The following is a 17,757-nucleotide window of genomic DNA, read 5'->3' as shown; positions in this document are numbered from 1 at the left end:
TGTACTTTGAATAGCCTTCAGGAATTTTGGGTTCTCTATGCTCCACTTTTGTTCTTTCTGATTGAAGTATCAATAATGAGTTTTTGTAGATAAAAAGTATGTCTAGGGCATAAAATTAAAAGCGTAGTATCTTTGATTGGAATTTATTTTTTCAAATGTCAGGAATAATCAGAATTATTCATAACTATAGTGAATTAAAGTATAAAGACAGTATATATAACAACATAAACCAGGAAGATTTTCCATCACCCATTGCTTAAAAGTAGTTTATATATTGTAATTTCTGACAATGCATACTAACCAGAATAGAATCAAAACCAGCCCCAGGTTTATAATTTCTGACAATGCATACTTACCAGAATAGAATCAAAACCAACCCCAGGTTTATAATTTCTGACAATGCATACTTACCAGAATAAAATCAAAACCAGCCCCAGGTTTATAATTTCTGACAATGCATACTTACCAGAATAGAATCAAAACCAGCCCCAGGTTTATAATTTCTGACAATGTATACTTACCAGAATAGAATCAAAACCAGCCCCAGGTTTATAATTTCTGACAATGCATACTTACCAGAATAGAATCAAAACCAGCCCCAGGTTTATAATTTCTGACAATGTATACTTACCAGAATAGAATCAAAACCAGCCCCAGGTTTATAATTTCTGACAATGCATACTAACCAGAATAGAATCAAAACCAGCCCCAGGTTTCTGTCGTTGTCCATCTCTCTTCATTACAGTCTCCACTTTACCTAATCCTACTTCTACTAATAATACTTTTCCAGACTGAAAAATATACTAACAAATTATCTCATTGCTTTTAATATCTGTCAAAATGAGGTGACGTTGTTAAAACTCATAATTTTGAATCCATTTGTGTGCCTCTTCTCAAATTCTTTATTACAATAAAAACAAGAGGCTCTCAAGAGCCTGAATTGCTCACCTTCATTTTTGGCATTTATCTTTCATTTAAAAGTGTCCAATTTCATCGTAGTTATTTTTTTTGGTTTAATGTATATTAATAAGTGTTTGAAAATGCAGTTTTGAAGGCCCCTTTAAAGTTTTGTAGGACTATGGCAGCCATCTTAGACGTTAAACCCCTATGGACATTTTGAAATGTTGGCATGTATGCTTATCGTTAATCAATTCAAGATTACAAAAAACAGCAAAAAATCATATCATTCAACTTAAGTTTGGTTGGAATTGGTTCAGTAGGAGAGGTCAAGGACATTTGACATGTGACTGACGGAAAGTTCATAACTTGAGGCATCTATATGGGTCAGAATTTACTGTCATGAAATTTTTGTTACATCCAAAACTGTCTTTTTAGAAAATTTTAAACTACTCATAAAATGAAAAGGCCACTGTAAATTAAACCTAGGGATCAAGGCCTTTCCATTTCTGTATGCAAAAAGATAACTTGTTCATGCAACATGATATTAGTGGCATTTTTTTATTTCATTGAATGATGTAACAGTCTAACACAGACTCCAAAACTTCTTGTAAATACTGGTTTTCAGAAATTCTATGAACAATTTAACATCTGTGTAGGGTTAAGTCTGTTCATTATCTCTAAACAGATTAAATACTAGCAGTATTCTGTCTAATTTTGAACCATATTCAAGAAATTTCACTTTTAAACTCATGGATGTAACAGGACACAATTTCGGTTTTCTTTTCATGTTTCTGAATATACCACAATCAATTTTTGGTGAAAGGTTACAGGATATCAGAAATGCATGGTGCAGATGAAAAAAAAAGTTGACTAAATCCAATTGGGTCCTCATACTTTTTTTATTATAAACTATTTTTCAAATTTGTTGTCTTTGTTACATCAAAAATTGATTTAGTTTCAGTGTTACACCATATACTGCAGTATCTATATTAGCTTATCTTTTCATGGACCTTTCCTAGTATTAATATTGTGGTGCAATGTGAACTAATCTCCGTGTGTAAATTGGGTTACTTTTATTCATGAATTTTTCATTAGCCTAAATTTTGACAAACAATTCAAGGGTGTAACAATGAAACCATATTCTACACAGACTTATTGCAGCGAAATGGTTGTACCATTCTTCATCTATCATAAATCTGTCAGTTTACATCAAACTTAGCCGTACCAAATTTGTCAGGTTAACAATCTTGATGATATCAGATTTAGAAATAACAAAATTAATCACAGTAATCCTTCATTACATGTATATTTATGTGGTAAATATAACTGAAATATTTCATGTACATGATGTAACTAATGTCTGGTTTGCACTTCCTTCAATTTTGCAACCTTGTTTTCTTCCATTGAAAGTTGAAAAGACTGCATGTGTTGAATATGGTTGTACATTAGTATGACATTATGTCATAAATTTTTCAAAACATCAATTGAATATTGCTATTATGTTAATTGGTTCTCTTTTATTTAATTTATTAGTGTTGTATATAAGATGTAACAAATTGACACTATTTTCATGGATGTCCAACACTTGCGTATTTGAAGTACTTCTAGGAAAAACCGTCCATGCACAACATTATACCCAAATGTTGGAACAGTTTATCTCCGGGTAAATCTGCATGTTTTTGACAGGGAACATCTCAAAGCTGTTTTAAGTAACATTTTTTGGATGTAACATTTATGACACAAAATGTTACATCTTCAATTTCTGCAAATATAACCTATTTTCTCGTTTTAATATGACATGTATACCCTATTAAGCACCATTAAATAGTTATCTAACACCTCTTATTGATATTAATATTCATATAGCAAAGAGTATTTGAAAGATACAATCAACTGAGACATATTTTTAACCACATGATTTTTACGGACACGATAAATTCAACAAAATGTCCACCAAATATCACATTGAAATTTAGTATAAGAAACACTTCCATCAGAAAAAGTGGAATTCTATTGGGATTATTTATATCATCATTATGCAAGTTTTCTTCCATTTTATGTTTTATTCATTCTGAATCTTAATTGACTATACATTTTAAGAAATTGTCAGATGTAACACAAATTCCATGACAGTAAATTCTGACCCATATACAAAGTATGAAGCATCCAGGTCTAACACCTTCTAAAATGTAAAGGAGAAGATTTTTTAAAGTTTGAAAATATGATAAACATATTGTGTAAAATTATCTTTAAAGGGCAATAACTCCTTCAGGGGTCCATTGTCAGTTTTGGTCATATAAAAGTTATTTGTAGATCTTACTTTGCTGAACATATTTGTGGTTCATCTTTATCATTAGTACTATTCAAGATAATAACCAAAAACCGCAAAATTTTCTTAAAATTACCAATTTAGTGGCAGCAACCCAACAATGGGTTATTAAATTCATCTGAAATTTCAGGATAAAAGGTTAACTTATGGACCCCATGTCAGATTTGCTATAACTGCTTTGGTTTTTATAACTATGTTCTATTTTGAGCCATGGCGGCCATGTTTTTTGATGAAACAGGAAAATAAAACACAAACTTTATTCTAGATACCCTAAGGATTATTCTGATAAGTTTGGTTTGAATTGGTTCAGTAGTTTCAGAGAAGATGTTTGAAATAGATTACATCAGACGGACGATGATGGACGACGACGACGACAGCGACGACAATAGAACTTTGGAACAGTGAGCTAAAAATGGAAACTCCCTCATAAAACTAACATTTTTAAATATTCCACTAAACAACAATTGAACAAGAGTGCACACACTGAAATGTCTTGCATTCTTTACTAATCATTGATATTATATTGATAGTCCTAAATGTAAAGCTTTATTACAACTGTCACATAAACTTAACCAAGAAAACTAAACATTGACCAATGAACCATGAAAATTAGGTCAAGGTCAGATGAAACATGCCAAGCAGGCATGTGCAGCTAACAATTCTTTCATACTACAAATATAGTTGACCTATTGCTTATAGTTAAGAAAAACAGACCAAAACACAAAAACTTAACACTGAGCAATGAACCGTGAAAATGAGGTTAAGGTCAAATAAAACCTGCAGTGATTGACATGTAGATCCTAAAATATTTCCATACTTACAAAAACTTAACTTTGACCACTGAACCATGAAAATGAGGTCAAGGTCAGATGACACCTGCCAGCTAGACATGTACACCTTTCAATCATTCCATACACCAAATATAGTAGACCTATTGCATACAGTATAAGAAAAACAGACTAAAACACAACAACTTAACTATAACCACTGAATCATGAACATGAGGTCAAGGTCAAGATGACACCTACCAGTTGGACATGTACACCTAACAGTCCTTCCATACACAAAATATACTAGACCTCTTGCTTATAGTATGTGAGATATGGACTTGACCACAAAAACTTAACCTTGTTCACTGATCCATGAAATGAGGTTGAGGTCAAGTGAAAACTGTCTGACGGGCTTGAGGACCTTGCAAGGTATGCACATACCAAATATAGTTATCCTTTCTATACTATTAAACAAGAAGATCTCATTTTGTGTGTCGCTTCTCTTCTTCCCACAATAAATTAATCATCATGCCTCTGTGTCCTATAGGTACTATGCATAGTCGCACTTGTCATCCATTCTTATAACTATTCAGTTTGGGTTATTTTGGGAGAAAAACGAAAATAAAGGTGTCCGAATAAGGTTTCGGTTATCAAACCCACTTTTATGTCATACATAACTTCTGGATTTAACATTGAGAACCAATTGTATGATAGATAACAAAAATGAAAAATAAATAAGCTAATCAGAGCATTGTCCATATTGTGGTTTTTATATCGTAAGAACCACTACTATTATACCTGGGTTTAACTTACACATTATTTTCACAAGTCCTTGGATGGGGAAAGGACAATTATTTTTGCATTTATTTGTATTTGTACTATGATTAATATACTACTATAATATATAGAGACTCTCTATATAATTTAGCAGTGAGTTTCCATCATCAAACCGACTTTTCAGTCAGACATGACTACCAGTTTTAACATTGAGAACCAATCGTTTGATAGATAACAAAAATGATAAATAAATAAGCCAATCAGAGCGTTGTCCATATCGTGGTTTTTATATCGTAAGAACCACTACTATTATACCTGGGTTTAACTTACACATCATTTTCATAAGTACTTGGATTTATCTGCATGTATACTATGATACCGGATTTGTTATCACATAAGCAACACGTCGGGTGCCACATGTGGAGCAGGATCGGTTTACCCTTCCGGAGCACCTGAGATCACCCCTAGTTTTTTTGGGGGGTTCGTGTTGTTTATTCTTTAGTTTTCTATGTTGTGTCATGTGTGCTGTTTTTTGGTTGTCTTTTTCATTTTTAGCCATAGTGTTGTCAGTTTGTTTTAGATTTATGAGTTTGACTGTCCCTTTGGTATCTTTCGTCCCTCTTCTATGATAAATATACTTCTATAATATATAGAGACTCTCTATATAATATAGCAGTGATCGCCATGGAGAAGAAACTTTGAATTGATAGTTAATAGAAAATTAAATACACTTTAATATTTATAATATAGATGTATGTTCAACGCGAAAATAATGGAATATAACAGAAAACAAAATAAAAACAGACTTTGGAAACAAGGGAGAGGGCTTAAACTGTTTCCAAGTACCTATGAATTTTGATATCTTTTCTGGAATTCTCCAGATATGAGATCTTTTGCTGAAATTCTCCAGACACAAATATCTCAACAGCTCTAAATGCCTGCGATTTCGCGGGTGTTTTCTAGTTACTTATAATAAGAGAGAATTTAACATTACAAATAATCTTAACTTTTTTTTCAAGTAGTCACTGAACCATGAAAATGAGGTCAAGGACATTGGACATGTGACTAACGGAAAGTTCGTATCTTGAGTCATCTATATACAAAGTATGAAGCATCCAGGTCTTACCCCTTTTAAAATATAAAGCTTTTAAGAAGTAAACTATCGCCGCCGCCGCCGTAGCAGCTGCCTGTTCACTATCCCTATGTCGAGCTTTCTGCAACAAAAGTTGCAGGATTGACAAAAATTGTAAGAGCTGATTCCTCCCAACAAGATTTAAATTTGGTATATTTTGATGAATAAAAATCAAAATTTCATAGATAAGGTTGCGATGTTGTCAGAAAAAGTAGAAAATTTCTGGGTTTACTTTTTATAAATATTCATGACAGAGAGAATATTATAAGCAGTATGAATAATAATTTCTGTTAATGTAAGTACCATATGTACATTTTCTACTTTACATTAATAGATCTTTCTACCTTATCAACACTTTGGACACACAATATTACTGTATCAACACAAGAACATACCTTTGAATGTTGAGAGGCTCTAGAGGGAAACTTAGAGAAGTATAAACCTTTACCATAAGATCCAGCAACAATATCTGTAATAATCAAATATAAGCACACAAAAATTAAAAAACATTGTACAAAAAATTATTTGGGCCTGACAAAATGGCAGACCTTCGTATAAAAAAAAAGTTGTATGGTTAAAATGAATCTTAAAATTACTGAATTGGTCATGACTTACGATACAATTTTAGTTGTAATATTTTTTGTGAAGTTTTAATGAAATATGACGATCACACTTAACTTAAAATATATGCAAGTAAAAAAAACTATAAAATGTTATAGCAATGAACATATTTTAAATAAGGTTACCTCACCTTAGTAAGAAAACTTCTCTTCTGAAAAATAGCTTACACTAAAAATAAGGTTCATTGCATATTTCAAATTAACCTATATCTGAATTGTATAAACTTATGTAAAGAAGTATAGCACAGTAAGTTCAAAGTTATAAAAAATGTCCAGTTAATGTTACAAATATTTTGTCATTTAGAAAATTAAGCACAAATTGGACGGTGATATCAGATTCAGAAAGAAAAAAGACTTCAATATCAATAAAAACTTCAATCTGGAGCAGGACAGACAGACAAAAGAATGGACGAATGACTGACAAACAAAGTGATGCACAGACCAGAAAACATAATGCCCATAAATTGGGTATAAAAAGAAGCTTTGAATTCAGCTTTGCATCATCAAATAAAGTCAGAAACTTCTAAAATTTTAGTGTGCTCTCATGAGATGATATTATGAATAACTTCTAAATATTTATTACGATGATAGAATGTAATCTATTATCTGACCTTACCTGAAGATGAAAATCCCAGTTTTAAAATGTCCTGAGCTCTTTCCATTTTGTCTGAACAAAAGTATAAATCAGCGACCATTGAAGGGTCATGTAAAACCTTGATTTTATCTCGATACTTTTCTTGAAATCTGTCTGTTAATGTTGCCTTTAAAAAAATACATATATTAATAGAACTGTGTGAAAAATAATCTAAACTGAGCTCATTAATTCATACCATTGAAACCCCATTTATATAGATATGGAAACAAAATGTGTTTTGCTGTGTTGTATTGAACCGTCTAAATAAAATATAGAATAGGAGATGCAACATGGTATTATGTAAGACAGATTTTATGACAATTTCAGTTATGGATAAAATATGTTTATCTCTTAGTTTATTTTTTTTATTGTCTTCGATTTTTTATTGGAAATCCAAAATACATGTAGCCATTTGGACCACCAAGAAGTTGCACCTGATATCATGAAAAGTATTCTCATTATGCTCAATAAAAAAAAATCTAAATATCTTCAAATGGATATTGAAAAGATTTTCTGCGGAATTATTCAGAATAATAATCTGTCATTATTTGCCTTGAAAGTACAACTTTAAAACTGTTCAACTAAATATCATAATTGACAACTAATAGGTCATTTGAAAGTTTATAAGTTTGGTAACTAATAAAAACTGACATATTACCTTTGAAATTGTATTAACTTCAACATTCCGAGTCTTAAAATCCGGGTCTAATTTCATTCCTTTTTTAAATCTCTCTGTCACATCATAAAAAAATGCTGCATCTTTCATGTGGTCATATGGTTCATTAGCATTCCTCTGTTTGGCAGGGGGAAACGATAGATATTTACAATCGTCTACAATTAAATATTCTCAATTATCTCCCTTTCTTATCTTCATAAAATATATAAATAAATGCTATAGTGGTGATCCATAACTCTGATCTACTGAATCACATACAAAAAGGATTAATTATTGAAAAGATTATAAGAAAATATTGATATAACATTGATAACGAATAATTTTAAATGTTTATTTTTCTGTTTGATTTATGTTAACTGAAAACATTGCCAGACTAAAACTGCTGCTCTGTGCACCTAGTCTACCTACCGACAGTAGTCAGTTTAGATCTAATAAAATGATTAGTTTCAAGTAGACTGTATCCTGTTTCTCTGTGTACCTACCTACAGTAATCAGTTTAGATCTATTGATGGAGTCAGTCTCCAGTAGAGACTGTATCCTGTTTCTCTATGTACCTACCTACAGTAGTCAGTTTAGATCTATTGATGGGGTCAGTCTCCAGTAGAGACTGTATCCTGTTTCTCTATGTACCTACCTACAGTAGTCAGTTTAGATCTATTGATGGGGTCAGTCTCCAGTAGAGACTGTATCCTGTTTCTCTGTGTACATACCTACAGTAGTCAGTTTAGATTTATTGATGGGGTCAGTCTCCAGTAGAGACTGTATCCTGTTTCTCTGTGTACCTACCTACAGTAGTCAGTTTAGATTTATTGATGGGGTCAGTCTCAAGAAGAGATTCGATCCTCTTTCGTTTTACAGTAAGATCCATGAGTTCCACCTGTTTTTGTAGATCATTAATTAATATCTCTGTGTTGATTTCATCCTCTACATCTACAATAAGAAAATAAAAATATCATAAATAGATATAAGATGATGTGGTATAAGTGCCAATAAGAAAAATCTCCATCCAAGTCACAATTAGTTAAAAGGTTAAAAATCATAAGTCAAAATGTGGTTTTCAACAATTTGGAGCCTTGGCATAAACTTGTAAGGCTTGATGAAAAAATTCAAAAAGCTTTAAGTTTACTTCCTCAGGTAAAAATGAATGAAAAATGTGTGCATGTGACAGAGATGATGCCCCAGCTGGCATATAACAGTATAAAGGGACATAAATATATAACTGTTAAAGTGACACCAATCCAAATTTCAAACTTGATCTGTGTTCATGATAATTATGCATTGTTTATAAGTTTCATAACATTTGGATGGGCCAAACTAAAGTTAGAGAATGGAAACCCATTTTGGTACATACATACATACATATGTAGGCATTGACAAGGGTACCACATATAATTATACTTCATTTCAAAATTCCAGATTTTCTTTGGTAAAAAAGGGAGATACTTTACTGCTATCCTATGGCAGATACTCTATAAGAAGAGGTGTGCTCAAGTGTGCACTTTAGTCAATATGGATGATTGCTATGTACTAAACATCATAGTTTATGACTTTGAATTTCAAATTCTCAGTAAATTGCAATAATTTCTGAATTTACAGTAGTATGCTCACAGGAAGCATGTGATACAAAATGTCAGGTAGCTCTCATTTGTTCAGTTTCTGAGAAATGTGTGACACAAATTTCATGAGACAGATAAATGAACAGATAGATGTATAGACAGGAGGAAAACTGAATACTGAATACCTCTCCTTTGTAATGGGAGTATGACCAGATACCTAATATCTGTCTCAGCTAAATTCATTTTCATTTATTTATAAAACTCATTGTGAATCCTTTGGTATCTTTCGCCCCTCTTCTTCATGGAGATCTTGTTCCAATTTCAATTATGGAAACACATATTAGCTCTGTTTCTGGGAATCATGTGATAAAGATATGCTTCTCTTTTTAATTACTTTCCTTTAAAGTACAATCAATTGGCAGTACATATGTACTTATATAAAAAAGAAGATGTGGTATGATTGCCAATGAGACAACTATCCACAAAAGACCAAAATGACACAGACATTAACAACTATAGGTCACCATACGGCCTTCAACAATGAGCAAAGCCCATACCGCATAGTCAGCTATAAAAGGCCCCAATAAGACAATGTAAAACAATTCAAACGAGAAAACTAACGACCTTATTTATGTAAAAAAATTAAACGAAAAACAAATATGTAACACATAAACAAACGACAACCACTGAATTACAGGCTCCTGACTTGGGACAGGCACATACATAAATAATGTGGCGGGTTTGAACATGTTAGCGGGATCCCAACCCTTCCCTTAACCCTGGACAGTGGTATAACAGTACAACATAAGAACGAACTTTAAAAATACAACTTCCATGAACTATCAAGGTTATTTTAATCATCTGAATTAAAGTATTAATTCAAACACCTGCCTAATTACACTTGAATTCTTGTACTTTATACATTAACAATTTTATCAATAAATTATAAATAAATTTGTTCATTGTGTTACACAATTGTCATTAGATTTCATAAGAATAAATTTAAGCCGTAAATCTCTTTTTTCTTTGGTTTATTGAGTATTTTCTTGTACTTCAAAGATTAAAGATCTAATGAAGTGTCAAAAACAATGCATTTATAAATAATAATTGTCTAAACAATTATGCAGGCATTGTTGATGCACAAAGTTGAATTTGTGCAGAACATTTTCTTTTTACAATATCTCAAGCCTTGAGAGTATTAGTCCAAATTGATCAAAGGAACCCAATTCAAAGTTCATATTCTGTTAAAGATGTAATACCACCAAATCATGGTACGTCACATCTGGTTGTATACGAAAACAGGTTTAAAAAAATACTCCCTTGAATTTGACAGTTGTAGGTAATTAATCCTAGTTTTTATTGCAGTAAAAGATTTTTGTTTCATAAACATATGTCTTGAGTATTTCAAAGTACCATTATTTTTTATATGGGATTTCTATAGAATATTTTGTAATCTTGAGGTTACATGGTGATTAAACAATGTACACAGATAAGATAAGGGAGAAATTTGATTGGTTAACTTCAGATAGATAGATCTTGACCTGATAAACAATTTAACCCCTATCAGATTTGCTCTAAGTGCTTTGGTTTCAGAGATATAAGCCAAAATCTACATTTCGCACTCATGTACTATTTTTAGCAATGGTGGCCATCTTGCTTGGTTAGAAGGGTCACCGCACACATTTTTTAAACTAAATACCCCAATGATGATTATGGCCAAGTATGGTTAAATTGGACCAGTAGTTTTAGAGGAGAAGATTTTTGTAAAAGATTAGAAAAAAATACGAAAAATTGGTAAAAAATGACTACAAAGGGCAATAACTCCTTAAGGGGTCAACTGACCATTTTAGTCATATTAATTTATTTGTAGATCTTACTTTGCTGAACATTTATTGCTGTTTACAGTTTATCTCTATCTATAATAATATTCAAGATAATAGCCAAAAAACGGTATAATTTCCTTAATATTGCCAATTCAAAGGCAGCAACCCAAAAAACCGGTTGTCTGATTCGTCTGAAAATTTCAGGGCAGATAGATCTTTACCTGATAAACAATTTTACCCCATGTCAGATTTGCTCTAAATGCTTCGGTTTGAGAGTTATAAGCCAAAATCTACATTTTACCCCTATGTTCTATTTTTAGCCATGGTGGCCATCTTGGTTGGTTGGCCGGTTCGCGCCACATACTTTTTTAACTAGATACCCCAATAATGATTGTGGCCAAGTTTGGTTTAGTTTGGCCCAATAGTTTCAGAGGAGAAGATTTTTGTAAAAGATAACGATAGACCACAAGGACAACAGACGACAACGCCGGACGCCGGACGCAAAGTGATGAGAAAAGCTCACTTGACCCTTCGGGCCAGGTGAGCTAAAAAGAGGGACACTTACCATCTAGTCTATCAGTTAAAGTTGGTGAAAACTTGTGCGTGATACTAGTACTGCCTAATCTGTAATCCAAAAACTCTTTCTCTGTAAATAGAAAATTGCATTTTATAGTAATTATTTCATTAAAATGATTATTATATTCAAAGGGACACAATTCTTATTGTCAATCTATTATTGTATTTTTGTTGCCAGTTTCCTGACTCTCCCTACCTTGAATCAATATTTACCTTGACATGAATTTCAAGAATCTTTCAAAATTCTTAAACTGCAAAAACTTTACCGATCCTAATAAATAGCAATAATCCTTTTACAATAAGAGCCTTTAACCTTTGGAACAATGAAATCTATGCACTTTTCTACCCATCAATGTGATCAGGCTAAATTATTTCCTGTGTTATAAGCTTATTAGTGGAATAAATAAGGTTTCTCTTGTCCACTAATTACTATCTTATAATACCTTAATAAATGTCACCTTATCTCGTTATAATGCTACCCACAGACAGAACTTTACTGTAGAAGTTGTTATATTATGATAACGTTTTTGAAATCAATATTAATATTTCTCACATAGTTGTTGTTGATTATACCTGCTTGGACATAACATATTGTGTCAAAGGAACATCACCAACAAGATAACAACTATACATGCTAAAGGAAGAGAAAATAGGCCTAGACACATCTAAATTTATATCTACCATATTAAGATATTATCTATTAATTTAATCACATCTTTCTAGACTCTTAAGAACTTATAATATGGTATAGACAATTATCTATTGTATAACATCATATGTTGACTTTGTAATTCAAAGACTGTATATTGAACTCTAGAAAGTTCACATGCTTTTTAGTTTAGTTTTTTTTTAATATCATTGGGTTATAATATCCCATAGTAAATACCTTCTTCTTATCCCTGGTAAATTCTATTTCTTACTTCTCATAATTACTAACAATTGCAGGCAAACTAGGGTGACAAAATCAACCTTTTTCACATCTTTCTTGTTTGTCAGTAATACTTAAGATAAACTAGAAAATGTGGGATGTAGGTCAATGAGACAGATGTAGGTCAATGAGACAGCAACCAAACAACACATATAAAAAGGAAAATTAGAGTAAAATAGGTCTTCAATAATTGACAGCAGGTGCCTACAAAAAATGTTATTTAGCTCTAAATTGCCCTGTCCTTTACAATCTTTTACAAAAATTTAACATAGACTATCAAATATGTCCAAAATATAATGAAATTGGAAGGGATACTATCGGGACAATCTCTTATTCTAATCTTAAGATTATCTTATATGGGGACAGTCTAAAAGCTGACGAGGACAATATGCAAATATTTCATAAAGTTTCTGAATACATAAATAAAACAAAACATTTTGAAAGTTAATCTTGTATATGTATTTATTACATATTTGTTATGAATACCTTAGGTTTTGCATATGCAATAACCTCAAAATTGCCCGGGCCAAAAAAAAGTATATTGATATTGTGCCCTGATTCCAAATGATGTGACGTCATTGCGTCCTTAATGACAATGGTGAACAATGGCGGTGTTGTAATTGAACTTTTTTCTCCTCTCTGCAAAACTTAAATATGTGATAAATAGATTGTGGCATGTCTTTTCCATGTTGGCCCTGGTGTCATCCCTCGACCGATATCGGCCCTCGGCTAAAGCCTTGAGGCCGATATGGGAATATCGTGATGATGCCAGGGCCAATATGGAAAAAAACATGTTATAGTCTATACATATATTATATATATAGACTTTTTTTTAATATGATGTAAAATCAAGTGGATTGCCCGAAGTAATTGACTATAGTCAGACGTGTGTGATGGTTCCAGTGACTGTCTAGAAAAGTAAATAAGAGTTGACTGTTTCATGGTTTTTTTTTTCCTTTTTTTTTTTCCATTTTTATTTTTTTCATTTATTTTATTTGTTGCATTTTTTGTTTGCATGTGTGTGTGTGTGTATTTATTCAATTTATCATATGCTACCATACACTGAATATACTGTTGGCACGTAATATTGTTTGTTAAATAGATGTTTTTTGGTTTTTTTTAGGGAGACTGATTTATAAAAGTTTTTCCAAACTTGTTTCCAAATCCCATATTTAAACTTTATGTAATTTGTAATATTTATCTTGACATTTTTCATTAATAAATACTGTTTAAATTAAATATGTTTTGAATTGAAGCAGAAAAAATGATAATTGCCTAAAGGAATTCAAACCAAAACTGAAGCCGGTTTATTAACATCCTCAATCATAAACACAACTGTTAGCAATGGGCCTCTTTTATGATTATTCATTTACATATATTTTGATTATTTTCTTCACATTGATAACAAATTCCTATAAGTACGTTGACTCTTATATAACCCTAGAGTTTTCTTCACTTTCTATTCCATCTTTATGAAAATTCACAAAATTCAAATGTGTATAGAAGAATAATTTTAAAATATTTTTCATTAATATCTACCTTAAATAGGTTTTAAAGTATCGTATTGATATAATCCATCAAATTTCATCAATGTACATAAATGGATTATTAACTATGTTACCTCAAGCACAAAAAAATAAATTGTATTTTGAAGTAAACACTTACTTTGCTTTCTACATTCAATGAACTCAAGGCTTTAAAATCCACAAGTATATCACAAATAAATGTTCTCTTTTTTATCACATTTCTATTTCAACACAAGGTTTCCCTATACAGATATCAATGTTCTAAATTGGAAAAATAAACATTGTTAAATTTAATTAGCTGATTTAAATTCCCTCTGTACACCATTAGAACACTGGTGAGAAATACCCATTAAATTCCACTCAATATAAAGGCCATGCTTTCAATACATGTTGTTAAACAGTTAATCTTAAAAAACAAAGACTCTTCAAACTACGTAAAAATCATAATATGAAATATATATCTCATATGTTTTTCACCATCTTTTTGAATAAAGACCTTGTAATCATGTTTCAAAAACTCCAATGTGTGGTCCTCTGTACATTGATTAGTTATTAAGAATTTTAATATTATTTAATCTTGTGTTATTATTTAAGGTGTTAATTCAATGTTAAATTTAATCTTTATATTTTGAAATGTAAGTGTCTGCATATTTATATATTAAAAGATCTGATTTGTCACAGCCTTTAATTGTGACTAAAATTGTTTTTAGACAAACAGTTCATTAACAGGTGAAATCTTTATGTAAATCAGTTGAACATGTACAGTGACCTAACAATGATTGATTGTATTGTTGTTTGCTTAACCTCCCGTAGAATATATTTAAATATATATTCAGGAGGACAAAAACTTCAGGATAATTTCTATTAAACTGTGTTTTAATCATAAACTTTTTTGCAAATTGTGTTCAGGTTTCCTGTAACTCGATTACATCAATTATTTTTTTTTACCTTTTTTTTTTTAAATTGGGAATCAGCAATATAATCAAAATTATCTTTTTTACCTTTTTTTTTAAATCGGGAATCTAATCAAATTCATTTCTCTCTTCTATCATCTATAAAATTTTATCCAAAACACAAAAAATGATTAAAAAAAATATCATTTAAGACCAATGAATTCTATAAAAAAGATGCAAAATTTAACTTTAAATATTGCAACTTTTGCAGATTTGGGGCTAAAAACCCTAGAAAATATTTCTAATATTCTTATGGATAAAACAGAAAGCGTAGACCTTACCTGCACTATGTTTCCTAAACTAGCTTGTTATATCTACAGGTTAGAACTATCTCTTAGTTGATGTAAATAGCAGGTAACATAAAATGTAAATCTCATTACCAATAAATGTCTTCTTTCAGATAATGTATCCTCGAACTTCCACTTAATTAAATCTTAACATGAAAACCATGTGAAGCTATACTTTCAATAGATTCACTATATATAGCTATTTAACCTTATTCTAGTCAGACGAGTTGTTTAACATGTTATTAATAATACTTTAAATTCATATGTTTCTTTGCAAATCAATTTCACATGTCAGAGATGAATATTTTGGATCATACATTCAGATATTCCATCCCTTAATTATATTAATCCAACTTTAATGATATCTTATATGATTTATATAACATTTAATCTTTAATTTAATGTATTTAGTTATGCTTCAAAGCATACATCCCCTTTACATTAATTTATTATTTTCAGAAGGTACCATATTCAGAATCATAACTTAACATTAAGATTGAGAAAGTTTAACTATATCATTTTACTTGTTCCCCTTTCAATTCAACAAAGATGTGAAACTCCCGACTTAAATGTCTTGCTAGCTGGCGTCATAATTGCCCAAAAGAGCAAATATTGTGATGTAAGATTTATCTTTTAGTATGAAAACAGATTTGTTTGTCTGACATGCATTTTGCTTGTTCTAATTTCAATTGAATAAAGATATGAAAATACTGACAACTTAATTGCCAAAAAATGAATGTACATTGCATGGTAATGTGCATACAGATGCACATATCACTAAGACTTGTTTAATACTCCAAAAATAATAAATATTTTCAAAAGCTTATCATAGTATTTTCCCCGTAAGATCTTTAACATATCAAATATTCAAACATTTGAAAGTAAATGGACCATTATGAATGTAAGAGTTTGGCAAAGTATAGTAATCACCATGGAAATGATATGAACTAAACCTATTCACTATTGCAAAGTAAATGTCACAACATACAAAACAAATGAATTTCAAAATGCGATCAAGTCAATGACATAATATGCATTTATATTCTTAATAAATCTAGCTCCTATAGTTTTCTTGATAACAGCAAATAACTATTTAAAATTGGAACAAGAGGCTCTCAAGAGCCTGTGTTGCTCACCTGTATTTACTGTTGTTTTGGTAAAATAAGATGAAATCATTATTAATAATATTAGATACTATAGATGATTAGATATTAGATATTATTAGATACTATAGATGATTAGATATTAGATATTATTAGATAGTACTATAATAATATTTCAGATAATAACCAAAAGCTGCAAAGTTTCCTTAAAATTACTAATTCAGGGCCAGCAACCCAACAACAGATTGTCTGATTCATCTGAAATTTTCAGGGCAGATAAATCTAAACCTAATAAACATTTTTATCGATATCAGATTTGCTCTTATATAAATGCTTTAGTTTCAGAGATACATGTTTTGTATAAACCAAAAAACACATTTTACCCCTATGTTCTATTTTTAGACATGACGACCATGTTGGTTGGCAGGCAGGGTCATTGGACAAATTTTAAAAACTATATACCCTAAAGATGATAATGGGCAAGTTTGGTTAAATTTGTCTCAATAGTTTCAGAGAAGAAGATTTTTGAAAAAATCTTACAAAATTTATAAAAAATTGTTTAAAATTTACTGTAAAGGGCAATCACTCCTTTAGGGGTCGATTGACAATATTGGTCATGTTGACTTATTTGGAGATCTTACTTTGCTGAACATTATTGCTGTTTACAGTTTATTTCAATCTTTAATAACATTCAAGGTAATAGCCAACCAGATGCTCTGCAGGGTGCAGTTTTATATGACCACAGAGGTTGAACCCTGAACAGTTGGGGCAAGTATGGACACAACATTCAAGCTGGATACAACTCTGAATTTGGATTGTGATTAAATAGTTGACACAGAATGAATGTGATCTAATGAACTTAAAAAAATTGTACCCCAAATTCTTATTTACCAATGCCCCCTCCCCCCCCATTTTTTTTCACCTCCCCCTTTCCCATATTCCAAAAATAATCTCAATTCAAATTTCTAATGCAGTTTGCAACAATAACTACTCATTTAAATACATCATAAATTATTAAAAGGTAAAATGTCACACAGTCATGGTTAAAACAAATATTAATAGTAACTTCTGAAAAATAATTTACAGCTAATCATCTCAAAACAATCATCATTTGTTAATACATAATTTTCAAGCAGTGTAAAGGAGGTAATCAAACATATATATGTC

General features: G+C 30.9%; 1 protein-coding gene across 2 annotated transcripts in view; it reads right to left on the bottom strand.

Annotated features, from left to right (window-relative positions):
- The window catches only part of LOC143062881 (uncharacterized), a 51,143-nt gene that overhangs the window by 4,140 nt on the left and 29,246 nt on the right, over nucleotides 1–17,757 (bottom strand). For both annotated transcript variants that reach the window (XM_076234703.1, XM_076234705.1), the window contains exons 11-16: nucleotides 11,783–11,863; nucleotides 8,625–8,768; nucleotides 7,821–7,993; nucleotides 7,145–7,289; nucleotides 6,304–6,377; nucleotides 687–791 (exon numbers count right to left, since the gene is read on the bottom strand). In XM_076234703.1, coding sequence (XP_076090818.1) covers nucleotides 687–791; nucleotides 6,304–6,377; nucleotides 7,145–7,289; nucleotides 7,821–7,993; nucleotides 8,625–8,768; nucleotides 11,783–11,863 — 722 coding nt within the window. The remainder of the gene's footprint in view (nucleotides 1–686; nucleotides 792–6,303; nucleotides 6,378–7,144; nucleotides 7,290–7,820; nucleotides 7,994–8,624; nucleotides 8,769–11,782; nucleotides 11,864–17,757) is intronic.

Source organism: Mytilus galloprovincialis, chromosome 1 (assembly GCF_965363235.1).
Source record: "Mytilus galloprovincialis chromosome 1, xbMytGall1.hap1.1, whole genome shotgun sequence".
NCBI lineage: Eukaryota > Metazoa > Mollusca > Bivalvia > Mytilida > Mytilidae > Mytilus > Mytilus galloprovincialis.
This window is presented reverse-complemented; position numbering and strand designations above follow the sequence as displayed.